We start from the raw sequence: 27999 nt of genomic DNA, 5'->3' as shown, positions 1-27999 counted from the left end.
TTCTCAACACAGAGCTCCTGTCACCCTAAAACAAATATCCGCGGTAGGGCGCAACTCAGGGATCGCGCCTGTGCAGTAGAAGTCGTCTGCCGGGGGCGCGCCTGTGGGCTGGGCAGAGCTAGTTCATGGAATAACAGCCCTGTTTCCTGGCATGTGAGCGGTATGCCCCCCGGGAGGGCGGGGCTTGGCGACATGTGACGAGGGGCGGGGCCGCTGTATTTATCACATCGCCGCGCTTCCTTCCGCGGTAACCGGAGGCTGCGGGATCGGGGCGGCTGAAGTGTAAGAGCTCCGGGAGAGCCGGAAACACCCTGGGCGGAGCCCCGCACATTCCGGTGAGTCGGGGCGCTTTCCGTACACTTCACTACAACTCTGCTGAGGGGGAAACTTTCCTCCCATTGGCATCGCCGCCGCCGCCATGATGGAGTTCAGAGAGGGGAACCCCGGGTGGGTACTAGGACTGTCCCTGATCCGGGAGTAGTCCCTGTGGATGTTTATATTCCAGGACCAGTCCCCATAGGACAGAAGTTGTCCAGGTGACTACAGAGAACATTCTGGATGTAGTGAGGAGAGCCAGAGATGATGGGATGTGTGTGGTGTGCAGGGCCTCATAACATGTCATGTTACCTCCCTAGCGCCCCCTCATGGCAGCCCTATATGTGGGTATTGGGGGAGGTTCATATTAGTGCGTTGTGGGAGCTTGCGCTAAATGTTGTGTTCCTACAATGGAGGAAAAGAGAGCGCGTTCCTTATATATGCCGATAGAGTGAACTCCGCCTCCCAGGGGGCTCAGCCTCCCTCCCTTGGGTGCCAGCATTATGGCGCACATACAGATGTCCCCAGGGGCCGGCGGCCAGCCCTGGGTCCTGCCTGAGGCCGGCGGCCAGCCCTGGGTCCTGCCTGAGGCCGGCGGCCAGCCCTGGGTCCTGCCTGAGGCCGGCGGCCAGCCCTGGGTCCTGCCTGAGCCCGCTAAGCACATCTGGTGGTTTATTGCGCATGTTCGGAGACAGGGACGTTTTGTGACTTCCCCGGCATCAGTCGTCGTGCAGGAAGCCCCCCGTGTGTGGATAGATATGGGGGAGCCAGGTGTAGGTACAGATGAGCTGTCTCTGTACCCCAACCTTGTAACACATCTGTGCACACACCGGGGACAAGTACTCCGCGAGATGACAATTGTAGGGATGCTGATTTGTTCCCCCAATTTTTTTTTCTTCATTTTATTTCATGACGTGCATTTTTGATGCGTTTGCCACGTTCCAGATGCCTTCCATACTGAAAAACTACAGCATGTTTTCTTTTGTCGACTGCACTGGAACACGCTGCACTGGTGCTAACTATGCCATTGGAATCCATGGAAAACACTGTTAATTAATAATGTAGATTAAAGCGGAGCTCCACCCAAAAGGAGAAGTTCTGCTCTAAGCCTCTGTCCCCCGCTCCCCATTAAGGATTGGCACCATTTGGGGAGCGGGTACCACAATTTGACAGGTACCCGCTCCCACTTCTGCTATAGGAAGTTGTCCTCCAAACTCCCCCATCCCCCCACGTAGTCTTCTGAGACACGTGACAGGTCCCAGAAGACTAAGGGACCATTCACAAAGCGCAGCGCGCACCCAGCTGTGAAGCTGCAAGCTGTCACAGCCGGGTGCCCACACTAAAGATGCCGGCGCCAGGGAGAGAAGACGACCGGTGAAACCAGCAGTGGTGAGGACACCGCAGGACCGAGGGACAGGTAAGTGTCTGTATTTTAAAAGTCAGCAGCTACAGTTTTTGTAGCTGCTGACTTTAAATTTTTTTTTCTTTTAGGTGGAACTCCGCTTTAAAGCAGAACTTCACTCTCTCAATCAACTTGGATTATTTTTAATCCTTCTGCTTCTAACATTTGTAGATAGAAAAGTATATCATATTTATTGGTTTGAAACTTTTTTTTTTTTTTTCCTTTACATTTCTTCAGTTACTTCCTGGTTTCCATGCCTAGACAAATGTCATACATCCCAGCAGTCTTCAGGAGGGCAGGGAGGGTTCACAGCTCAGCCAATGCCTTATTTAAGGGCAGATAGGTTCCAGGAAGTAAATCCTACATGAATCCTCTGCCCTTACTCAAGATGGCCACAGCCAGAAATCCCAGGGGGTATTTTTCAAAATGATTTCTCGGCAAAATAAAGCTTGGAAATGTGGATGGATGAGGAAGTTTGCTTTGAATATTAACAATGAATTAAATAGCATTTTTAGTTTGTGGTGCTCAGATGCAGTGCAGTTCCACTTTAAAACGGAACTTCACTTTCTCACTCAACATTGACTAGTTTGAATCCTTATGCTGCTATAATTAGTAAATAGGAAAGTATAGCATATTTACTCATTTTAAACTTTGTTTTGCATTTCTTCAGTTACTTCCTGGTTTCTTGCCTAGGCAAATTGTCATACATCCCAGGAGTCTTCAGGAGGGGAGGAGGGGCTTTCCCAGCTACGCACACCCTCCTGTCTGCATGCCTGAGCTAAGGGTAGATGGAGTCCTGGAATTAAATTCTACATGAAATCTCTGCCCTTAGTCAGGATGGCCACTGCCAGAAATATCAAGGGGGGGGGGGTTTCTAAGTGATTTCTCAGCAAATAAAACTATGGAGACCTAAATGGGGACGTGTTCTTTGAATATTCTAAATTAAAATGTTACTAAACCCACAACAGTAAAATCAGTCTGTATATGCAGTAAAGAATGCTTGTTATACTCACTGTGGAACCTATGGGGTGTACTATCTGCATTGTGTAAAAGAAATGCTGTTTGATCCTGACTTCTCTGATCCTTCTTTTTCCAGTGTCGCCCTTTTATCTCCTGATAAGACCTATCATGTGGAGACACTGCACATGCTCAGTTTGGTGTGTATTGGTAGAGAGGTTTTTTGTTTTTTTTTTTTTGTTCTTTCTTGGGAGAGTGCATGTGATCAGCACAGGGTCAATCAGCACTGTCCAGACAGAGGTCAGGGGTCCTGTATTCCCCTACAGCAGATTGAGAACTCCTCCTACAAGCTTTAACATGTTCTCTGCTGGACACTGATATTATTATTATTATTATTATTATTATACAGTATTTCTGTAGCGTCAAAGGGTTTGCTCAGCGCTGTGCAATAGCAAGGGGGACAGAACATGAGACAAAACGGTAACAATACAATACACGAGGGGTTCGAGGGCCCTGCTCTTTCGAGCTTACAATCTAGGAGGGAGGGGAAAGTGGTACAGGAGGAAGTGGCTGTGGGGGATGGAGTGGTGGGAGAAGTGGAGGAGATTAGTTGTAAGGTGAGGGTGGGGTAGGCTTCCCTGAAGAGATAGGTTTTCAGGGTGCGCCTGAAGGTGAGGAGGGTAGGTGACAGTCTGATGGATTGGGGTAGGGAGTTCCAGAGGATGGGAGAAGTCCTGGAGAAGTCCTGCAGTCAGATGTGGGAGGAGGAGACCCGGGAGCTAGAGAGTAGGAGGTCCTGTGAGGAGTGGAGGGCACGGGTAGGGTAGTATTTGGGTATCAGGTAGATTAGGTAGTTTGGGGCGGCGTTGTGAGTGGCTTTGTAGGTCAGAGTTAGTAATTTGAATTTGATGCGCTGGGCAATCGGGAGCCAGTGAAGGGATTGGCAGAGGGGGGTGGCGAATGTGGAGCGGTTGGTGAGGTGGATGAGTCTCGCTGCTGAGTTCAGGATAGAATGGAGTGGGGATAGCGTTTGTTTGGGTAGGCCAGTGAGGAGGGAGTTGCTGTAGTCCAGGCGTGAGATGATGAGGGAGTGTACGAGTTGTTTAGTAGTGTCTGGGGTAAGGAATGTACATATCTTGGAGATGTTGCGAAGGTGGAGCCTGCATGAGTTTGATAGTGATTGGACATGAGGTAGGAAGGAAAGGTTTGAGTCCAGGGTGACACCCAGGACTTTGGCATGTGGGGTGGGAATGATGGTGGCGTTGCTAGTAGTGATGGAGAGGATGGGGAGGGGGGGCACGGGCTGGTATGTCACAAGACTGCTATATACTGCTGATTAGAATAGGTAGTTAGCAGTTTGTTTGCTAAAATAATTGCATTTCCCTGTTCTGTGTACTGAGGGAGACCAGATATAGTGAATGCAGGGTCCTGGGTTTAGTAACATTTTGATAAAACCGTGTTTTTGGTTTGTGGTATTGAGGTGCAGTGTAATTCTGCTTTGACAAGGAGAAAAAAGGGGGTCCCCCTGCAGGTTTAAGCCATCATGTGCTTGTATGTACAACATGTCTGACGTACCTATAGAACAGATTTGTCCAGCGGTGCGCTTCTATCTTCACCCGCTCTTCTGTCCAGGTTCATGGCCTCCAGGCATTTGAATGGCCGAACCATGATGGTATCACCCCTGCATATGCATGTGGGAGTAATGATCACAGCACAGTGCTCTGTGGACAGCATACTTGAGTGTGCTGTCAATTGAGAGCGCAGTGTGCATGCGCCAGTGACATCAATGCCTGCTACTCACTGGAAGATCTCCTACCTAAACAATGCACATTTAGGACATCACTGTACCTACAGATGAGTCTTACTACTTGTAGGTAAAAGTTGCAAAGTGGACATTACTACTGGACTGCATCTCTGGTGTGAAGCAAGCTTGAGTCTTAATGCTACCCCAATTCAGCTAACGAACATTCATGTGCCAAAGTAGATGGTTATAAAGTGCCTTGAGTTTTGGGGCGGCACAATTAAAAACGCACTGCTTTTGTGCATAGAGAAGACCATTGAAATGAATGGGCTGCCCTAAACACAGCATGCAAAAACGCACATGCACTGTCACACCTGCATAGGTTTGAACAGACCCTTGCTTATTGGGGGGCTGTGTGGCCTTCACAGTGGAATAAGATACAGCTGTGCTCAAATCCCAATAGCTTGTACATGTGTTTAATTTATTAGGAGGCACCTGATACATTATATGTATCTACAAGCTATTGGGATCGGAGCACAGGCGTATCTTATTTCTATTGCATTGCAGGTCAGTGTCCAGAACTGAACCCAGTAACTGTCCCTCACTTTGTCTGTTTGCTCCATGTTGGCATGGTGTCCACAGTAGCATTTGCAGAGTAGGACTGGCCATAGTGGGATTACTTTGATGCAGTTGGCCAGCTTAACCGTCTCCGTCTCCCGCCCGCCATGTAAGGAAATGACAGGCGCAAGGTGGTTCTCTCGTTCTGGGAGGACGTCATATGACGTCCTCCCACTCGAACCGTGCGCGCTTGCCTCTGGGGGCGATCGGTGGTGTGCTGTGTCCCTGGGACACAGTGGATCACTGATCAGCGGAAAGAGCCGATGACTTTGGCTCTGTCGTGATTAGCTGTGTCCAATCACAGATGATCAAATGTAAATAAGGAAATGCTGGTTATCGGCATTTCTCTCCTCACGAGCTGTCACACTGACCGCTCATGAGGAGAGCCAGTAATTGGCATTCCTCAGAGGGGACATCTACACTGATCATCAGGGCACTGATGATCTGTGCCCTGATGATCAGTGCAGGCCCATAAGTGCCACATATCAGTGCCTACCAGTGCATATCAATGCCACATATCAGTGCCCATCTGAGCCACCTGTCAGTGCTGCCCATCAGTGTCATATGAGTACTGCCTTTCAGTGCCTCAGTGATGTCTGTGAATGCCCACCAGTGATGCCTATCAGTGCCTCCTCATCAGTGTCCATCACTGCAGCCTCATTAGCGCACATCAGTGAAGGAGAAAAATTACTCCTTTCCAAAATTTTATAACCAAAATGAAACTAAGAAGAAAACTTTTTTTTTTTTTTCAAAATGTTCAGGTTTTTGGTTTATCAAAAAATAAAAAAACCCAGAGGTGATTAAATATCACCGAAAGAAAGCTCTATCTGTCTCAAAAAAATGATAAAAATTCCATATGGGTACAGTGATGCATGATCACGCAAATGTCATTCAAAGTGTGAGAGCTGAAAACTGGCCTGGGCAGGAAGGAGGTGAAGTGCCGGTAGGCAAGGGGTTAAACATGTATTGCAATATGTGTAAACTGCAAAGTTTGATATAAAGGGTATATAGCAGTGTGCAGAAGGTTCATCTAGAAATTCTAGTGGCTCACAGTGGTCACATGATCAGGGGCTTGTCCCAGTCAAAAGCCTTGATTGAGAGCTGTCATGACATGCCGGTCAGTGTGCTTCAAGCACACTTCATCACTGTGGGGGGTCACGTGACTGTAATGTAACCACATCTATTGAGTACTATAATTTATTTGGGGGCTGGTGGTCTATGTTTTAAATTGAGGTAAGAGTGCAGAAGAGCTCTTGCCGCTTTTTGGAGTGATCGTCCGATAACCTATCCATTCGTACACCGCTTTTGAGAGCCGATCATGACCGCTCATGTAAAAATATTACAAGGGACAAGCTGGAAAATATTTCTCGTATGATAATGGAACAAACTATTTTCATTTAATCAGTACAGTATTTGTCTGTATAAAATCAAGCAACTGTGCATCCAATACATTAAGTCACTTCTGAAGTTGGATGAGCATTTTTGTAACCTATTAATTTTCGGTACAAGACTAGCATGCAAAAGAAAAAGATGATCATTCCTCTGACATTCTCACCGTGTGTACTAGGCTTTAGGTGCGCACGCTTCAACCCAGGACAGGGCATGCATGTGCCACTTCTTCAAAGGAGAAAAGGGGTTGTATGTACAGCTGATGTAGGCAGGACAAGGTTGTGCATGCACTTTTTTAGGGAATGTACATATATATTGTACATTCCCTAACCCTCAAGGGGTGTACAATCTAAGGTCCCTAACTTACATTCATACAAACATACATACTGGGGACAATTTAGACAGGAGCCAATTAACCTACCAGAATGTCTTTGGAGTGTGTGAGGAAACCGGAGTTCCCGGAGGAATCCCATGCAAGCACAGGGAGAACATGCAAACTCCAGGCAGGTGGTGCCGTGGCTGGGATTTGAACCAACGACCCTAGTACTGCCAGGCGGAAGTGCTAACCATTTGCCACTGTGCTGCCCACTTTGCTATTAATGGGATGAGGGGCCATGTACCTCTGATGCAAGAGGTCATGTGACTTCTACAGTGCATGCTCCTCGATTGGTGGTTGAAGCTGGCAGCGTTTGATGGGTAAGGAGAGGGTTTGGGGATATATTCTCCAAAGATCCTTTAATACTAATAAGCTGCCTTGGTGTAAGCGAATACTCCCACCAGGGTCGGTCTGCAACAGTTAGTGAATTTAAACTGTTTTTCAGCAGTGGATTCTGCTTCTCTCTCTTTTAGTCCTCATGCACACTGTTGCTCATAAACATGAGTTCAAGAGCTTTTGGCGTTTTTTTTTTTGCCAAAGTCCTGAACTCCGCTCCATAAAATCCTATGTGTCCATGCATACGTAGACTTGCAGCAGAGTTTAGGGTCAGTGAAACTTCCAACTCCTGAATGCAGAAGAATCGTGTTTAGGAGAGGAACATCTTGGCCAAAACAGCTAAACGTGGCAAAAATACGTCTGAACGCTAGTTCTTGGGCGTTTATTCATTTCATTAGCCAGAGTACTTGCCATTGAAATAAATAAACATCGAAGCACTGAATGCGGTGCTGCCACCAGAAAAAATTTTCCATTGTGCATGAGGCCTTCTATCTCACTTTCCTCTTTGGTCGGTTCCATATTTGCTACCACGGCTTTCCTCTTTTGGGTGGCTGACCCTAACCGCCCATTGTGTGCTCCCATAAATGTACTAACCAGTAACCAATTGCAATAAAGAAAAAAAAAAACTCCCCAAAGATTTACACCCAAGATCTTCCTGACAGGCACTGGTGACTTGGCCTTCCCAGGAGGAAGAAAAAAAGGACCCCCATCTGCAGTACAGGATCCTCAGCACATTATGCCATGCAAAAATGCTCTGGTACTCGTGCCTGTCGTTGGATATGTGTACAAACTATGCACGTCAAAGTCTCCTGTCTAGCAACATTGGTGAAGCCACTGATAGGGAGCACACTGTGCATACACACCATTTTGAACAAGCTGACGTGACCACTGGCACTTCTAAGGTCCAGAGGGGAGTCCAGAACTGATGAGTTTTCACTGACAGGCAACTCATGGTCTACACATGGAGAGGAAGTGGTAATGTGCGGAGATCCTGGAATGTAAAGTTTTGTGGAAAAATGCGGGAAAGATGAACTAACTCTTCAAGTAAGAAAACAAAGCATATAACCTAAACGTCAAACTTTTTGCATTGAAAATGGCAGTTGTTTATAATACATTGTGCTTTAGCAAAGTAAATTTCATTAAAGTATAGGGTACATCTTTAAATTGTAAGGTTGACCTATCTTTGTCACCACATGGTAAAATGCAGTTACAATTTTTTTTAAATTATTTCACTAAAGTGAAGTTTACAGAATATTACATCTTGGTACACTGCTTTACACCTTGTTGAGGGACACTTAACAGTAGTCCTGATCTGATCAAAAAGCAGACAATCCAAATCTCACAAAGTCTCCCTGGCCCAGGAGACCAAGGTGTAAGGTAAGTATATCTTTCTCAATGTTTAAAGCTATCTTACACTGCAGGGAGGGGAAAAAATGGGGCCCTGGGCAGTTTAAGTCAGTGTGTTAGTATGCACTGCATACTTACTGAAAAATGAAGGCCTTCAGCGGTGCGCTGTCACCCCTGTATGCCTTCATCTTCACTCGGTCTTTCTTCTGGGCACGTGGGCTTCGGCTGTATGAATGGCCGAGCCATGATGACGTCACTCATGCGCATGCACACAGGAGTCACTCTTTACAGCACGGGGCTCTGAAGGAACGACACGGGTATACCATTCCTTCAAACGCATGTGCTGGTGATGTCACCGGTTGCTGCCAGAGTAAATATCTCCCAAATGGTGCATGTATTTACCGTATCAATTAATAAGCTTGATTCTAGGCTTACCTATAGGTAAATTTCAACCAAGGGAAGGTCTAAAGGATAAGCAGACTGCATTTTAATGTAACTTGCAACTGGTGTACATAGGACAAGCCGTGTGTATGTGGTGATCTCTGGTTTTATATATAGCTCATATCAGATGTCCGTCTTCCTAATTATGCCCTTGTCATTTGAAAACTATCATGTTGTCCATGTATGTAGGCAATACAGGCATTGAATTACTAGAGTGAATGTGTGTTGCAGGTGAACTCCAGTAGGGGGATTATAATTTTGAAGTAGCTCCCTGGTATCAGTGCTGTTTTGTGATTTGGGGTCAATGTAGAATTACGTTGCATATAGTGCCTTACTGCCTAATTCTAGGTTTGCATTTTTATTTCATTTTATTTTTACAGGATCCTGCAAAACATTGCATCCCCTGATCAGTGTACCACAGGTGCAATGTTAGGCTTCCTCCAGCTCTCTGCCTGTATCTCTGTACAGGGTCAGTCGGCATTAGATTCATTGAACTAAGCCTGCAATGATCACTGCACTCTTAGTCCAGTGGCAGACAGGACTTGTGGTTCATTCAGTCAGATACCTGTGCATGAATTACGTGGTTGTCCATGCCAACTTTAAATGTGACAGCAGCTGACCCCTGCCTGCTGTTTCAGGGTTGGGGGGAGGAAAGAGGTTGAACTCTCTGTCCTCATTGGCAGAGACAGCAGTGCAAGCTATTGACTCCCGCTGCTGTCAGTTACAGCCAGTGAGCCGATAAGGAGAGAGAGATGTGCTGAGCCATGGCCCTGTGTGTGAATGGACACGCAGAGCAGAAGCTTGGGAGCGAGCCTGCTTGGGCGCCCCAATAGCAAGCTGCTTACTCTGGGGGAAGGAGGGAAGGACCAGGAGCGCCAGTAGAGCACCTCAGAAGAGTGGTTTGGCACAGAACAGGTAAGTATAACAAGTAATTTTATTTTTTTTTTAATTTCCTCCTAATATCACTTTATATTCTCAGAATATGTGTAGAATAGAGGATTTTTCATTTACAGCACCACAATTTATACCTGCCAAGCCAACTTTTGATTCAAAATGTGCAATCTGTGTGGTAGTGTAGAGCATTAAGCAGACATGTCTCAGGACCACACACTTGGCAGTCCGAAGAGGCAGCTGCAGATTTCTCACTTTAGAGGAATGGTGAATGGTGCTAAGAATTTTCTGAGTCTGTATATGTTGGCCTTTCCACTTGTACTCCATGGCAGGAGCATGCACAAGGTGACAAATCCACTGCTGCATGCGGGTGATGGACAGCACTGTCATCCTATTAACAGAAATGCCTGAGACAGATGTTTTAGATATTTTTGGTGTTGAAAAATGGGGGAGGGGGGGTGTAAGGTGTGATTTTTGCTGCCATCTATGTTCTGCATGGCCCTGTGCATAAAAATGCAGCTCTGTTTTATTTGGAGCCCACAGGCACCAGATCTTCTTTTCTACAAGGAAATCTACCTGCATCATCCTAAAATCTCAGATGTATGCTCATTAATTGCACACAGCTCTTAAAAGTTGAATTGATGGAGCAGGGACCTTGAGGTCCTTGTAGGAGACTGAGCCTGCATGTACAGATAATGTAATATAATAAGCTAAATTATTTTCGATGTTTTGATTAACATTTTAAAACCTGGTTTAGGATAACTAGTGAGGTGTTACGTCTTGCCTATTCAGGGCTGTGGAAATTAAAAAAAAAAAAAAACTACTTGTCCAGGAACTAAATCGATGTCCTGATCTACTTGTCCCGTATGACAATCTACTTGTCCCGAAAAAATTTTTTTTTTTTAACCAAAACCATATTTAAGTTGGAGGTGATATTAGGAATGTCTGGGACTTTTAAAATCAAAAAGGACTCTATGGTGACTTAAATGTTTAATTTTTTTTAACATTGCGCTGTATGTTTCCTCCTCCCTTCCCTTCCTGTCTCCAGCATTGCGCCCATGAATTAGCAGGGAGGGGAGAGACCGTGCAGTGTAATGAGCACTGATTGGGTGCTTGTCAGGGAAGGGGAGTGTTGGGCTTATCCTTTTTTATGCCAGAGCTATTTTTGCACACATTTCAAAAAAATCATTTTAGGCTTGAAGATTACACAAAACCCCCAAACATATATTTTCTGAAGGCAAAGACCCTAGAGAATAAAATGGTGGTAGATCCAATTTTTAGGTTGTACGATATTGCAAAGGTCTAGGAAATGCAAAATTTCAGTAAAGAATACACTTAAATTAATTTTATGATGCAAAAAAAGCAGTAAATTGCCTTATTCTTTTGTAAAATATAAAAGATGAGGTTGCACCGAGTAAATGGATATCCAACATGTCAAACCTTGAATTTGCCTGTGCTCGTGAAATGGCGACAAACTTCAGTACCCTATATTTTTTATAGGTAAACCTTACAAAAGCCCTTTAGGTCATAAGTATAGTGTTACGGAGGATGTCTCATGCTAGAATTATTGCACTCATTCTGGCATGCGCGGCAATATGTAACATATGTATCGCAATGAACCCTTTCATGCGTAGGCGCGTGCTTTTACTTTTTGTATGGGCCTCAGATTTTCTTTCTACTAGTTTAAAAAAAAAAAAAAAAATCAATTTTCACTTAGCTTTTTATTTTCATAACATGGACAAAAATGTATGTCCATTTTATGTGATAATTTTTTGGTAAAAGGTTCTCTTTCATGAGACGTCCAGGGTCTAAAAGACCCTGCATGTCTCCCCTGTGCTCCCCTTAATGTAATGCAGTGTACAGCACACTGCATATTTTCTTTCTCAACCTCAATGGCCGGGAATCTGTGAATGGGGACCTGGAAGTGACGTCAAACGTCAGTTCCGGGTCAAGACAGTCAGTGGAGGGGAGTGGGCGTGTTAGCTCTCCTCCCTCTGAGCCAGTCCCAGGCCCACAGATGGGCAAGCGGAGCCTGGGAGATTTGGTGAGGGGGGGGGTTTCACACGTGAATTGGGGGGCGGTACCATGGTGGACTGTGTGAAAGCAATCTGCCAGCAGTACTGCTGTCTGAATGCTTTTACCTGACAGGTGAGCCGTGCTGCTTGCCTCCATCAGGGCTAAATGTTGAAAATAGCTACCTGCCCGACGCCCAAAACTACATGTCCTGGGCATCAGGCGATACAAATTCAACATCCCTGCGATTATTGAACAGTACCGCCTGTAATAACACTTATTTAACTTCATGTTTTGTAGACCTGGTTGCTAAGGCATCTGAAATGGTAAATATAGTTCTTGTACTTGGTCTCCATCTGTTCCTCCTCTTACACGGTCTGCGGTGTGAATCTGGAATGACAGCTTGTTTGCTCAGATTCATTTTCGGAGTTTGCACTTCCACAAATCCCAGGATTCCTTGCTAGAGTCTTACAAGGTCACTGTTGGTTTTCTATCCAGTTATTTGTAAAGTTGTACAGAAAGTATGTGTTAGGGAATAAAATGGTAAACTCCATTTTATACACAATCTCTGTCACAGCACAGCGTTTATAAAAGTTTGAGTTTCCCTTGGTTCTAATTTTATCCACATCGGTAGTACATTTTTGCAATTTCCTGGACTATGTCCAGTGTTACAAGTCACATCGTTGGTTGACGGACATATTTTAAGAAAGTGTTGTAATCAGAATTGTCTGAGCGGGGAGTACTGCTGACACCAGCTTTCTCAGTCTTGTCTGGTTTTAGAGGCAGCATGACTGCTTTCTGCAACTAGAGCTGTGAAATCCATACACTATAAAGCTTATGGAATAGTTGACCGGTAATAGGAGGTCATGGTGTTAGGTCACATGATATGGAGGTCATGGTATTGGGTCACATGATATGGAGGTCATGGTGTTAGGTCACATGATATTTATTTATTTCAGGTACTTGTATAGCGCAGTCAATTTACGCAGCGCTTTACATATATATATTGTAAATTCACATCAGTCCCTAACCCTCAAGGGGCGTACAATCTAAGGTCCTTAACTCACATTCATATACAAGGGCCAATTTAGACAGGATCCAATTAACCTACCAGCATGTCTCTGGAGTGTGGGAGGAAACCGGAGTGCCCGGAGGAAACTCACGCAGGCACAGGGAGAACATGCAAACTCCAGGCAGGAGGTGCCGTGGCTGGGATTCGAACCAACGACCCTAGTACTGCCAGGCGGACCTGTGATATGAATGACACTGCTTATGGGTTGGTTGTTATACTTCATCTGCTGATTTTTATTCTCGTATCACATCTTCTATATGTTCATATGATTCTTTGCAGAAAATTTCAATAAAGTTATGAAACAAAAAAAAGTAATCACAATAAAGCTGAACTTGGGAGTGGGAGGGGTAGAAAAGAAACATCCTTCCGTGCAGTGGCCCTCCCCCTGTATTGTGCGGTTTAAATGCTTGTCTGTGCCTAGTGTACCTGTGCCAAGGACTTTTACTTCTTATTCCTCACTCATGCTATGCAACTGGCTCCCACAGCCTCTTCTCTAAGGCGCACCATAAGTCGCAAGCCCTCTGATGTCATCAAGTATAATGCAGGGCCAGTGGCTATGCATTGTACATGAGGATGCCAGGGTTTATAAGAAAGTATGGGGAGTTCGGGGTTAGGCAAGTAAAAGGCCTTATTACTGGTACCCTAGGCCAGGCAAGTATTTAACCCTTGGCCATGTTCGGTCTGCATGATCCCACTGTCTACCTGATCACACTGTATGTGTGAACTCAGCCACCCTTCACATGCTTCAGGGATTGAGTACCATAGTACATGCCAAGGGCTTACAAGCAGTATAAACCTCCCATTGATAAAATCTCTACCCCCATAGCACTGTCCACAGTATTCCGTGACGGCAGGACCAGAGAAGGATGAACCGCTTTTGGCATGGTCCCGTCTATGGTTTCCTCTCTAGACCGTCCACTTCTTGTCTTACACTGATGGGGGGGCTCATTACAGGTGCAGGTTCATGCACTGGCTCCCTTCCTCCAGCCTCCTTCACCATTGCAAAGGTTGCGCTGTGTGAATCATGAGATGAAATCCCTAAGGGAAGCTGTGAAACTGAGCTGGGGCCCTGTGCATGGCATTTTGGCTTGTAAATACTGTATACATTTATGTTCTGATTTTGGCTTACTTCTCATTGCTGCTGAAAAGAGAGCGAGGGGGGAAGGGGGAGGGGGGGGGGAAGCATCAGGCAGTATGGCTGTATGCGTGGGTGAGAGGTATGAGTTTGAAGCGGGGCATCTGAGGGAGATGGGTATCTTTTCTAGATGTCTACGTTAATCATCCAATTTGTTTTAAATTCCCATTGAGTAGGCACTGATCAGTTCCATCTTGTTGCTCATCACAGCTACCTGTTGGCAGAAGATGGTAAGGATCAGGGTCCTGGAAGTTTCGTAGTAGTCGGGAGGACAGGCCTATTGTCTCATCAGGAGAGACAGAAGGACACTTGTGACAACCAAATGTGTAATCCACCACCCCAGTCTGAATGTGTGCTGCATACATTTGAACAGGTCTGGCTGTTTATAAAAGGTTTACAATGTAACGTATGCTTTGGGCAGTCAGTCAGCTATTCTCAGAGAGCTTATGTTACCTCTTGGTTTTCCTGGGACACCTGTTCTGGTTTATTGCTCTTCATGCTCTAAGTGGTTGGCTGTTCAAATATTTTGTATAGTTGCGTGTGACGGCAGACATTCGCCCTTGTTTATCCAAGTGGTTAAAAGAAACAGATGCTTACTATAACCTAACAGGTTGCTATGAGTGAAATCAAATAATCTGTACTTTGTGTCCAAAATGGTGAAATTAGTGGTCAAAAGCAAGAGAGACTAATCGGTGTATGGAAAAATGACATTCAGCATAACATATATATATATATATATATGAATTGGAACTGCAGCACTCGCCAATGTAAGGATATGTATATATCGTACACATAGAATGTTGCGCTGGTCTTTTTTTTTTTTTTTTTTTTTAAATTACAAATATCAAATACATGAAAAAAGCGCCCAAACACAATTGAATTCCTTACACTGGAAAGTACAAAATCTGGTGCAGATCTGCATAGAAACCAATCTGCTTCCAGTGTTTTTTTTTTTTTTTTTTTTTGTCAAAGCTTAACTGAACAAGCTGTAGTTAGAAGCTGATTGGCTACCATGCACAGCTGCATCGGATTTTGCACTCTCCAGTTTTGGGATATCAACCCCTTTGTGACTGAATGAATCAAGTACATTCAAGCCCTGGTTCACACTTATGCGGTGCAGAATTCGCAGCGTTTTCTGTGCGAATTCCGCATCATAATCTCACCCTGTTCATGCGAACTGCTGCAGGTGTGTACGTTGAGTTAACACCCCGAAAGCGGTCCACTTAACGCGGTGTGATGTGCAGAATCAGATCGTATTGGTGTGAATACCCATGTGATCCGATTCTAGTGCGGACCCAAAAAAGGTCCTGCAACTTTCTGGTGCAGTGCGATTAGAGCCGTACAAAATGTATGGCTCCGATTACTCCACACACAAATCACATATGATTTCCACAGGAGTGTGGTTCCTCTGCGAATCACATGCGATATACTGCACTGCATATATGTGAACCCAGGGAAGTTTGTAGGTTTTTTTTTTTTTTTTTTCCCCCCTCCACCCCCCCCCACCCAAATTATACTTGCATTGGTTGGATGCTGACTCTGTCTCCTGCCAGCTCGAAGTGTGGGAACGCAGTGATCACATGACTGCTGAGTTCTCACCCCCACTGTGAGTAGAGAGCGGTGACTGTTAGTCGCTGAGAGGCTAAGGCAGATGCCACTCCAGACCCTGTGGTGGATTCCGGCTCTGAAGTCAGGATCTTTCCCAGCCTGGGCCGGTTGAATGACGTCGGCCAACAGCCTGTTGTAAGCTGAAAACGGGTCACAGGAGTGCAGAATGAACTGCACTCCTGTGCTCCCCAGGAGCAGTACAGCCAAAATAGCTTTGGCTGCTGTTCTGCTTTTTTTAAAACCAGTGTAATGATGATCCTCAGTGAAAAGTGCTTCTTCCTTGACCACATCAAAACACAAAGCCGCTTACCAGAAACCAAGGTCACCCCATAGAAAGAGGTCTAAACACGCCTGATCATAATTGTATAAGGCACCGGCAGCAAGGCTCTAGCTTTTCTCTTACATCAACTCCAGTCAGATCAAACCAGGTAATATTGCACAAAAGAAAATGGAAGAGGGTGCAGTAGTGTAGTAAAATATGAATTTCTTTCTTAAAAAGCAAGAGGTACTCCACAAAATCTGGAAAGTTAAAAAATACATCAAACATCTGAATCCTTTTTTTTTTTTTTTTTTTAATTTAGCAAACACATGACTAAACAAATGACACTCATTTTTAAAAGGACCATTGTGGGTTGTTTAAAAATTAAAAATCAATCGGCTGAAGGGACATACGTTAATTTGGGGCAGCCCATACATGAGTTGCGTGGTTTGTTTGTTTTTGTTTTTTATTTTAATTTTTTTTCATTCAACCAATGAGTTGAATGAAAAAAACTGAATCTATTTCCCCATCCACACACTCGATGTGGATGGGGGAAAATCCTCCCACTGTGCCTTTTTGTATTTTGACAGCAGGGAGATTTCCCTGCCATCAGAATACACTGATCAGTGGCATATCCATGTATGAGCAGGCTGATTTATACAGCAGTCCCTGCTGAAGCAGTTCAATTTCAATCAGTGTATGGCTGGCTTGAGTCAGTAGCAGGGGCGGACTGACCATTTGGAAACTCTGGCACTGCCCGAGGGCCCGGGGTCAGTAGGGGGCCCCATGAGATGCCCCTGGTACCTTTTTCATAGGCTTTTTTGAGTTTGGGCAAGGACACAGGGGCCCCATGATCCCCTATTGCCCAGGGGCCCCATGAGTTGTCAGTCCACCCCTGGTCAGTAGAATGTGTCCCTTGTGTAGATTCCTCTTTTTAGTTGAAATCTTCCTTCATCACTGACGCCCAACCTCTGCCAAACTCTTCTGGTGTTGTGGAAGGTAATGCAACTAAGTGGCTGTTGTAGGCTCCCATAGAAAGAACCCACCCTTTCCACCCAGCTGCTCAGTTCATAGAAGCCATGCTACAGCTTCTATGAATGACACAGAATCTCTGAATGGAAGGGTCAGATCTTAATTTGCCTCCTCCATTCATAGATCCTGTTTCAGTTCTAGAGTCTGTAGTGTAGCTTCTAGGAATGGCAGGCATAGTCCGGCTTTCTTGATGAGTTTGTGACAGCCCCTTAGTTGCCTTAACCCCCTCACTGGAAGATTATGGTGGCATTGGGCTTCTTTCCAGACTTTGGGCATGCTACACATCGACACAGGACATGGTTTAGCCCACGGGTAGGTAACCTTAAAGAAGTGGTGCTCTACCTGAGAAAATACAGTGTTGCCTCCTCACACCTGATTTAAGCCTCTAATTTTCGTATTACCGTGTTGCATTTGTGTGCACTGCATGACAATCATGGGTTTAGATCAGGTGGTGAGAAAACATATTGCCTCCTCACTACCTGTCAAACACACTTGGATTGCTTTTCAGAGGAGTAGCAGTGCCTGCTGCACTTTTGAATGAGCCCTTAGTTGCATTCAGCAGCAGCACCCTTAGAGCTCGTTAACGCATAAAGTTGGGACGTGGTAAAACCCTGCGGTTGAGTCAGTTTTTTACCACCTCCAATCTCTACTTCCTTTTGCTGCTGAGGTAGCAGCCAGAGGTGTACACATGCCGCAGCAGGAATTAAGACTGTTGCTTTTGGTGGGTGCTACTGCCTGCTAATTGTGATCCATTCAAGTAAATGAGAAGAAGGTCACCAGCACACTGAGGATCTCCAGCTTTAATAGGCAATCACATAGTTACATCAAGAGCAACGTTTCAGAGTCTCGCAGGACCCCTTCATCAGACATAACCCCTTCATCTAACTGTCACCTGGCTGCAATCTACGTGGTCTATGGGTTGCTTAGCCCGTCCAGTCTCTGCCCTGCTTCTGGGACCAACCCTGTATACATGAATTGTTGGCTTTGATTAAGCAAAGCCAGCATTACTGCATACTGAGAAGGGGTTGGCAGCTCTGTCATAAAAAGCAGCCAGACTCAGTGTTTTTAGAAATGCTTGCTCAGCCCTAGTTCACACTAGTGCGACCAGCACTATGGAATTTGGCGATATGTAAAATCTCAGGTGAAGTTCTGACACATAGATTTAATGGTGTTGTCTTAAATGGAATGACTTGAGTCACTGAGACAAAAACACTTCTTGCACTAATTTTGGGCAATTCTTGAGCTGCCTGACTCCCATAAACTTCACTGTAAAATTGACAGCAAGTTGTACAGAAGTTTAATTGCAGCAAATTTCAGACTTTTGAGGCAGTGCTTTGTGTTTTTTTTTTTTTTTTTTGTTTTTTTTAATACCCTCACATCTTTTGCCTGGACATCATTACCTAAAAAATCCCATTCATGTCTGAGCGTAGTGAAAACGCAAATATTTTTTTATTTTTTCATGTTTTTCACATGTAAACATGCATTGCGTATATTGAATGGGCTGCCTTCCACTCAACACATGTCCCAAAGTGGCTCAAGAACCTTTACGGTTATGGAGAGTTTGAGTTACGGTTATACCAAGATTGGGGTGTCATTAACAATTTGACGTGCATTTGCAAACATGCAGATTTGAATGCAGGCTATGTGTTTCAGAAACCTGCAGCAAATGCATGCATTGCCATTTAGGCAGCATTTTCATCTGTTTAGGAACGCACACAACCCAGACAGAGAAGGCATGCTTAGCCATTTGTTTAGAAAGCGTGCAGCAATGCTCACCAAATGGGCAAATGTCATTGGCTCCTGTAGGTGTCAATCACCAGGTCCCGGCCAGCAATTCATGAGCAGGGATCACTGGAGAGTGGTCTGTGATTGTAAACAAGATCAGGGACCTGCTAGTTTTTCTCTTTGCAAATGGAGATTTAAAAACCCGCACATCCCCTAGTAAAAAATAATACGATACACCGTTTACCCTTTAATCGCCCCAAATGTTAACCTGTTGCCTAGTGTCATTAGTACAGTGTCAGTCCTTTTTATTAGCACTGATCACTGTATTTGTGTCACTGGGGATGTCAGTGGCAGTTAGTTCCCACCCTGTGTCAGAATGCCTGCCGCAGTCCCTCTATAAGTCACTGATTGCCGCCATTACTAGTATAAAAAAAAAAAATTTAAAGTTCCAATATGCAATTTTGTAGACCCTATAACTTTCGCGTAAGCCAATTAACCAATAGCCGTTTGGCGGCCGGCAAAATGCTGTAGATTTCCGGGTGGACGCCATATGGCGTACTCCCGGGCAGATCAGCTGCGCGATCTGTCACCGGCTGTGTCTGAGGTACAAATGACAGATCTGAGTACCGGCCCCCATTGCCGGTACCATGTGACCAACTGTGACCAATCACAGCAGGTCACATGACAGTTGTATACAATGGATGGCTTCATTCATGCCATCCATTGTATACTAGTGTCTAGCTGTGAATGGTCACAGCGATCACATGCACATGTCATGTGATTAGCTGTGGCCAAATCACAGCTAAGCACAAAAAAAAAAAGCCCTGAATGAATCTGTCATTCAGGTAAATGCTTGCTTATAGCAAAGTAATTCTTTGCTATAAGCAAATTGTGTTTAAAAAAAAAAAAAAAATACTGATCACTTCCCCAAAGTAGTACAATGTTACTATGGTAACATTGTACTACTTTGGACATAGTGAAATATGAAAAAAATCTTTAAAAGAAGAAAAAAATTTAATAAATTAAAAATAATTTAAAAAAATATTTTTTTTTCTCATACTTTCACCAGTCCGTGTCCCTGATCACCGCCATGCCAGTTATGATGACGCTGTACTGCACTGGTGACAGTATGTAAAAAAAATTGTGAAAATAATTTTTTTTAATTTTTTTTCTAATTTTCCAAAAAATTATGACAAAAATACAACTTCAAAAAACTCTCCATGCCTCTTATGAAATATGTTGGACTGTCTACTTTACAAAAAGGGGTCATTTGGTGGATATCTGTACTATTCTGACATTCTTGGATGTCAAGAAATTAGATTGGCTGTCAGTACTTCAGGATTGATCAATATTCAGATCTATACCATAGTTTGTGAACTCTATAACCTTCCTACAAACTAAAAAATAAATCTTAATTTGGGTTATTTTCACCAAAGACATGTAGCAGAATACATCTTGGCCTAAATTTATGAAGAACGATTATTTATTTGCAAACTTTTATAACCAACAAAGAAATTTCTTTTTTTTCAAAATTTTCTGCCTTTTTTGTTAATTTAGCAAAAAATAAAAACCCCGGCGGTGATTAAATACCACCAAAAGAAAGCTCTAGTTGTGTGAAGAAAATGATAAAATTTTAGCTTGGGTACAATGTTGTATGACCGCGCAATTGTCATTCAAAGTGTGAGAGCGCTGAAACCTGAAAAATGGCCTGGGAGGGAAGGGGGTAAAAGTGCCCGGTATGCCCCGTATTGTTTTTTTTTTTTTTTTTCCATATGGAGACAACAGACCCGTGGTGACCCTGCCTTCCAAAGCAGCTAACCCAAGCACAGATCGTGTTCAATTCACTGCTTCTCCTGGCTAAATGACTGCTCTGAAAACGGAAGTGATATTGGTCTCTTCCAGCTGAATTTGTCCGATGGTTGTTCCTCCATCTCCTCCGTGTGAAAAGATGCTGGCCATTTACCAAGGCTTTGGGCTCCTTGGAGGAACAGAGCCCAGGAATCTGGGCAGGCAGTGACCAGAGGGGGGAGGTGCCCCTTCTTGGTACTTTAACAGGCATCGGGTGCCATATCTTTTATTATCCGATCGCTGGCTTTTGTTTGTTTTTTTGGTTTTGTTTTGTTTTTGTTTTGTTTTTTTCTCCCATAGCTGCAGTCATGATCTTGTTATAACCACTTGCTGACAAGATGTATGGTGGTTAAGATGTTGCTCTGGTAGAGATGGAAAAGGAAGATCGTGATTTGCTTCACTTCCTGCATAATGCATACTTGCTGGCTAGAAAGTGCTGAGCTGTGAGATCAGTCTCATGGAGACGAGATCACTGAAACCTTTATATTTTATTAAAAAAAACAAAAAACTGTTCCTAAATTTCTTTGTATTTTAATTTATAAAGCACGCTATTGAATTTCAGGTTTTAAGAAAGTAGATCATAAATAAAGTATTCATTACAAAAGGTTTACAGAAAGGCCAGACTTTTGAGGCATCGCAACACACCTCTTTTATATATAAAAAAAAAAATCTTGAATTGTACAAAGTTTTTAAAATCATTTGTATAAAATATCTCTGAAGGACAAGAACTTGGCTTAAAGTGGAACTTCACTCTCTCAACATTGACTATTTTGAATCCTTATGCTGTTAGAATTGGTAAACAAATAGGAACATATATCATGTTTACTTGTGTTAAACAGTTTTTTACATTTAATCCGATACCTCCTTTCCATACCTAGGCAAATGATGTCATACATCCCAGGAGTCTTCCGAAGGGGAGGGAGAGTGTTCCCAGCTAATCACACCCTCCTGTCTGTATGCCTGAGCTAAGGCAGATGGATTCCGTGAAATAATTGTTATATGAATTATCTGCCAAAAATGCTAGGGGGTGTTTTTTCAAAGTAATTGCCCAGCAAAATAAAGCATGGTGACATGGTGGATGGGGGAATTTGCTTTGAAGATTTAAAAATACATTAAATAATGCATTTGCTTTGTGGTGCTCAGATACAGTATAGTTCTGCTTTTTAAAGAATATGTAAACCCAACATTTCATATTTCTGATATGTGCCTGCTGTAGCATGTACAGTATTTCTATGAAATTCTGTTCTCTTTGCATTGCTTCCTTTTTTGTGTGAAATCCCTAGTGTTCTTGCCAGCCCCTCTGTTTTCCTTACAAAAAACACTAGGCATGAGGGCACAGTGTGATCAGTTCTATAGCTGTGCTGGGAACTGATCACACTAGGCATGAGGGCACAGTGTGATCAGTGCTATAGCTGTGCTGGGAACTGATCACCCCCCGCCATATATGTATGTATGGTTGGACACAGGTACAATTTCTTTTTTTTTTTTTTTTTTTTTTTTTTTTTTTTGGTAATGTCCATGGGTTCCAGACTTCAGGCAGTCATTGCAGTAAAGGATTCTCAACAAAATATTAGTAATGAACTTTTTTATGATTATATTCAATTGTCCAATTACTTTTGGTCCCTTGAAAAAGGGGATGGCTACTCTTAAGAGCTGTAATTCCTAAACCCTCCAATTTGGATGTACAGACCCTCAAATTAAACCTGAGTGTGTACTTTCAGCCCATATCCATTATATAACTATAGCTTGAATATGTTTTGTTAAATACTTGAAAACAACTAAATTTGTGTGTGTATTCTTTTTACACAAATGTTTTGCCTTTCATTTCTATTGTAAAATGTATGGGTTGTTTTACAATCACAAGCATGAAAAAAATGTTCTGTATTGGGGAATTTGTGAAGGTGACACCATGAGAATTGGTGTCTGGTAAAGGTGTCCTTTTTTTTTTTTGAAACAGATCAGCGGCGATCCTGAGGATCCTTGCTGATCTCCGATCATTAGTGGTTTAGGAAACAGATGATCAGCGGAGAACATGTTCTCCATTGATCATCTCAGCACACAGATGGCCAATGTGTGAAGGAGCGATGTCAGCCCTTCACTGGTGATCTGTGTCCTCCCTCCAGATTCTCCAGCTCCGAGGTGGAGAATCGGAGGAACCGCAAACAAAGCAGCGATAATTTACCGCTGCTTAGTTAATGGTGTTTGACTGATCTCTTACTGTAATCTCGCGAATTATAGTGAAAGCAGCCGTTTTGCAGCGTTGAAAGCGTTTGCAGATCGCGCGTCTCTTCATTCGGAGAACTGATCTACACCGCTTCATAAAAAGGCATTCAGAGGAGAACTGTCTTCTCCGGGAATGCCGGAGAACTGAGCAGCGGTCATTTACCGCTGCATGATAAAAGGACACCGAAATACATCCTGAATTTGGACAGGGACTTTTGTTTTCAAACATTAATTGTACAGTACGTCTGCAAAGAGGTTTTTGTTTGGTTCATTTATGCAGATATGCTGTATAGAAGTATGTATGTTTGTACAGTATCTGTGTGTGTTTGTGTAATATGGGTAGGTTTACCAAAGACTTACAAAGTTTTTGGGTGTAGGTTGTTAGGACTATGCTGACATAAGGGGGTTTCACTTCAATTCAGGTGAAGAACCCTTCAGCAGTTACTGGCTGAACGTAATTTTATTTATTTATTACAGGTACTTGTATAGCGCCATCAATTTACACAGAGCTTTACATATATATATTGTACATTCACATTAGTCCCTAACCCTCAAGGAGTGTACAATCTAAGGTCCCTAACTCACATTCATTCATACATATACTAGGGCCAATTTTAGACAGGAGCCAATTAACCTACCAGCATGTCTTTGGAGTGTAGGAGGAAACCCACGCAGGCACAGTGAGAACATGCAAACTCCAGGCAGGTGGTGCCGTGGTTGGGATTCGAACCAACGACCCTAGTACTGCCAGGTGGAAGTGCTAACCATTTAGCCACTGTGCTGCCCATGCCACTCAAGTTTGCTTAGTGAAGGCTAATATAAGGTGGGAGCTTCTAAAGAAGGAATCTTGTATAAAATATTTCTAAAAGATCCTCTGTGTAAGAGCTTTCATTTATTTAAAATTTTTATTTTTTTTGTTTTTTACTATTTTAGATCTGGTGAGGGGGAAAAAATGGTGGATCGTCTAGCAAACAGTGAAGCCAATGCAAAGCGTATCAACGTAGTGGAAAGTTGCTTTGGAACAGCTGGCCAGCCACTGGCTATTGAAGGCAGAGTTCTCATTGGGGAAGGTGTGTTAACAAAACTCTGCAGGAAGAAACCAAAAGCCCGGCAGTTCTTTCTGTTCAATGACATTTTGGTGTATGGCAATATTGTTATTCAAAAGAAGAAATACAACAAACAGAACATAATCCCTCTTGAAAATGTTACAATAGACTCCATACCGGATGAGGGGGACTTGCGCAATGGGTGGCTCATCAAAACCCCTAACAAGTCGTTTGCAGTGTATGCTGCTACCGCAACAGAGAAATCCGAATGGATGAATCATATCAACAAGTGTGTTTACGATCTGATTTCCAAAAGTGGAAAGACCCCAAATAATGAACATGCAGCCGTGTGGATTCCGGATTCTGAAGCTCCTACATGCATGCGTTGTAAGAAAGTGAAGTTTACACCCGTTAACCGGAGACATCACTGTCGGAAATGTGGTTTTGTAATTTGTGGACCTTGCTCTGAGAAAAGGTTCCTTTTGCCGAACCAGTCTTCGAAGGCTGTACGGGTTTGTGATTTCTGCTTTGACCGTTTGTCTAGCGGAGATTTGTCTTCCAATCAGTCCACCAGATCAGACTCCCTGTCTAATTCCCCCAAAACAACCAATCACCTGTCTGATGATGACGACGACGATGATGACAGCAGTGACTGAACCTTTTAAAAAGCACACATTGGAACGATTGATTTGTAGGCGTAAATGGTGGAGTAAAGAAATTTTGTGCTGCTTTTTTAACTGGGATGTTTAAAGTGAACACACAACATGCTGTGCAACCCCTGAGCTATTGATTACCTTCTTGCCTGAGAATATTTAACTACACGTGCCTTGATATAACAATCGTGTTCTGGTTCTTTCAGGGAGTACTTTATAAACCTGTAAAGCTTTTACTGTCTTTTTCTCAAGCTTGTACAGGTAGATTTTCTTGTTTATCACAGTCTAAGAAATGTGTTTTTTCTGAGATTTTCTATTTGTTGTGGTTTTATAAATCAGAACAGTGACAGAATACAGTCATTGATCTGAGGTGCCTTATTAGTGCTAAGAAGTGACTTCCCGCTGTTGGTGCATAGTCAGACACCTTATACAAGAATAAAATACATTCATTTATAGACCTTTTTTAAAAGCCTTTTTTTTTCTTTTTTTGAAATGTCTTTTTATCTGAACAATAAGCTTTGTATTTTAAAACTCAGGACTTGTCCGCACTGTATTATCTTCCTAATTCATATTTGTAATGGATGCATTTTAAGATGTCCCCCTACCCAGTATTAGAAGTATTCATGAGCCGAGTCATATGTTCTCATAAATCATGAGCCGAGTCATATGTTATCATAAAAACTACTCCAAGGTCTTTGAGATTCGGAGCATGCTTCTTTTCATCCCTTGTGCTATTTGTTTTCAGTTCCTTCAAAATCCTTTTGGATCATAAATCTGTATATTGGCAAGGATGTGTAAACTACAGTGGAATTCTGCAGCCAGCCTAGTCTTAAGAGCTGGGGAGGATTTGACAGCAGAAAAAAATTATTTGCTCCTGGGGTTTTGTCAAGCCTGATATGAGAACCAAAGCACTTAGGAAATGTTGTCTTCAGGCCCCTGTAACTGGAGGGCATGTTTCTTCTGGCAAAATGATGTACAGTAAGCCAGCTGAGATTTTATTTGTCATTTTTTTGGTCATAGGAAAGGCAGCAACTTATACAAGTCACAAGTGATTCTTCCAGCAGTAGATAGTAGTACAATGAATGAAGCGTGATTGCTGACCGCTAAGCACACTAATGTATAGGCATGTCACAAATTGTGGTTTTCAGCCCACACACATTCAGCTCTTGACCATTTTTATATGGTGGACCTATAGTCTCTAAAACTATAGCAACAATAGTTTTCCATTAAACATGCTTTAATTTTTTTTTGTTTCAATTAACTCTAGCAACTATGGGCAGGATTCATTTATTTTTATTTTTTTTTCTAGTTTGTTAGATGAACCCCCTATAATGGATATTTTCATATATGAAATGCTTGCATTTGTGGCAGCTCTATCTGAACACTATTCTGCAACCTAAAGTGTATTTCCTTTTTTGCAGCCAAATTGGGATGATGCCTACTTTTTATATTTGTTACACAAAGCATAACCTAATAATTAAAAATTTGCCTTTTTAGATGTTCTATTCTGAAGCCTCCACCAAGGAAAAATTCCAGATGGTCCTGTAAAGGGGCTGGGCAGCTTTGTTTGCCATAATTAACCTGGTCTGTGCTGTGCAGGCAGATCTACATTCTCAGTAACTAGATCTGAGCACTGCCTGTCCTGGGAAAAAAAAGGGGGGGGAGGGGTATTAAGGTTATAAAGGATTGTCTTCTGCTATATGTTAATTAGGACAGACTTGGGACAAGTTCACTCTAACTTTGTAATTAAAGTGCAGAAAGCCTAACCTTGTAATTAAAAATGTGCAGAAAGCCATGACGTCTCTTCCTAAGAAACCTCTAAAGTCAGGTTTGTAGCTGCTACTTTAGACACCGTATGACCCGGAACATTTCTGGGGCCCAGAAAAATAGTTCTGCAGGGATAATTCTTTGAAAAGTACTATAGGTAGCTTTTGTAAGGAAATGTAAAAGTCTATACAAGGCTAGCAAAGACATGACACAGGAGGAGCTTTCATACTTTCTGTAATGTAGATCAAATCTCAGAAAAAATTGAGGTTTTTTTTACATTTTCTAATTTCCTTTGGTCATTATATATTTAAGCATATTAAGATTTTGCTTATGTGGCTGTGCATTATTTGCATTTTAAATATCTAAGATTATTGTTTAAGCAGAGATCAATTACCACATTTCTTTAAAAAAAATTTGATAACTATTACGGGGCTTTCCTATCGAAGCAGCTATTGCAATGGTTTTTAGGAGTGAATTGGGGGAAAAAACTGGATTAAAATGTCTGTACTGTTTAGAGTATTGTCTTTATTTTGTGATTTCTGATTTGTAACCCAAGATTATGAACTCTCACCTCTCCTAGGATTCATCCACCCAAAAGTGATATTTTGGTTAGAACTATGGTCTGCTAGGTGAGTCACCTGTTGCTGCTTTGTCGTCTAGAGATGCCAAATGGGGACCTCCTCATAAGTGTCTGGGAATTAAAATGCTTTGCTATTCAATTATTAATTTTTTTTTTTTTTTTAAGATATTAAAATGTCATTTAGTACCCAATTTAAACCTTAACTTTCAGTTACATTATACTGTAGTGTATTTTTATGAAAAAATGTAAACCTGAAAAACACTTAAATTAATTTTTAATTTAAATGGGACAGCCCTTTTTTTTTTTTTTTTTTTCTCCTGTATGGTTTTTGAATCATCTGCTCTTGCCAGTAGCTGTAGAGCTGGGATCCTGTGCATAACCAAAGACCAACATTTCACACTTTAAATCCCGTAGAACAATCAATAAAAGCTTTGCTCTGTGTGGGCCTGTTCTGTGGCTAGAAATTGCAACTAGTATTTTTACCTTCCATATTAGATTTAAGTTTTGTACTTATCCTGGCAGGGTTTAGTTAATGTAACTTGTTCTGAATCAAAAACTTGGTAAAACTTGTGATGTCCCACATATCCATCCTCTGTAATTACACACCTACGCATTATGTTTTCTATTGCATGGTTTTATTGTGGTTATAGAACAAAGGCAAAGTAATCTTGCATCAACACACTATTACAAACTTTTTTGCTTGAGGGCTGAATTTTTTTTTTCCCCGTTTTTTCAAATAGGTGGATTCTGCAATTGCAGCCAAAGATGCATTGGATCCCTAAATGTGTACAAATGTGTGATTTTAATTGCAGCAGAGCTCAGTATGTAATGTAGTCACATACTCTGGTTCTGCTTCCTGTTTCATATTTTGCACTTTAAACTGTTCCTGCTTTTCTCAGAATGCAAGTCTATTGTTTAGCCAACACAATGGAAAAAAAAATCCTTCTCAACATGAGGTTGATATTTCAAAAGTTGTTAAAGTGGTAGTAAAGGTAGAAAAAAAACAAAACAGACAAACCCTGCAAGATAAAGTCAGAATGTGCTAGGATGCATCGCATACTAGCACATTACGAAAGATTTGCCTGAGAAAGAAGCCCCCAAGAGGTGTGCTGTCGCCGCTGCAGAGGCATCCATCTTCGCCAAGTCTACCTTCCAGGTTCTTGGGCTGCTTGAATGGCTGAGTTGCGGTGATGTCACTCCCATGCATGCGTGCAGGAGTCATGGC

The 27999-nt window shown here is 42.8% G+C and overlaps 1 protein-coding gene across 1 annotated transcript; it reads left to right on the top strand.

The window, feature by feature from the left end:
- The first annotated feature begins 182 nt into the window (after nt 1–182).
- PLEKHF2 (pleckstrin homology and FYVE domain containing 2) lies at nt 183–24882 on the top strand. Its single transcript, XM_089666668.1, has 2 exons — nt 183–335; nt 23662–24882. The coding sequence occupies exon 2, from the start codon at nt 23681–23683 to the stop codon at nt 24428–24430; it is 750 nt and encodes a 249-aa protein (XP_089522794.1). The 5' UTR covers nt 183–335; nt 23662–23680; the 3' UTR covers nt 24431–24882.
- The last annotated feature ends 3117 nt before the right edge of the window (nt 24883–27999 follow it).

This window comes from Staurois parvus, unplaced genomic scaffold (assembly GCF_062004578.1).
Source record: "Staurois parvus isolate SC_StPar_1 unplaced genomic scaffold, SC_StPar_1.0 ptg000052l, whole genome shotgun sequence".
Taxonomy (NCBI): Eukaryota; Metazoa; Chordata; class Amphibia; order Anura; family Ranidae; genus Staurois; species Staurois parvus.
This window is presented reverse-complemented; position numbering and strand designations above follow the sequence as displayed.

Excerpts from the sequence above, each read along its gene's own strand:
- PLEKHF2 (XM_089666668.1), top strand. The coding sequence starts at position 23,681 with ATGGTGGATCGTCTAGCAAACAGTGAAGCCAATGCAAAGCGTATCAAC.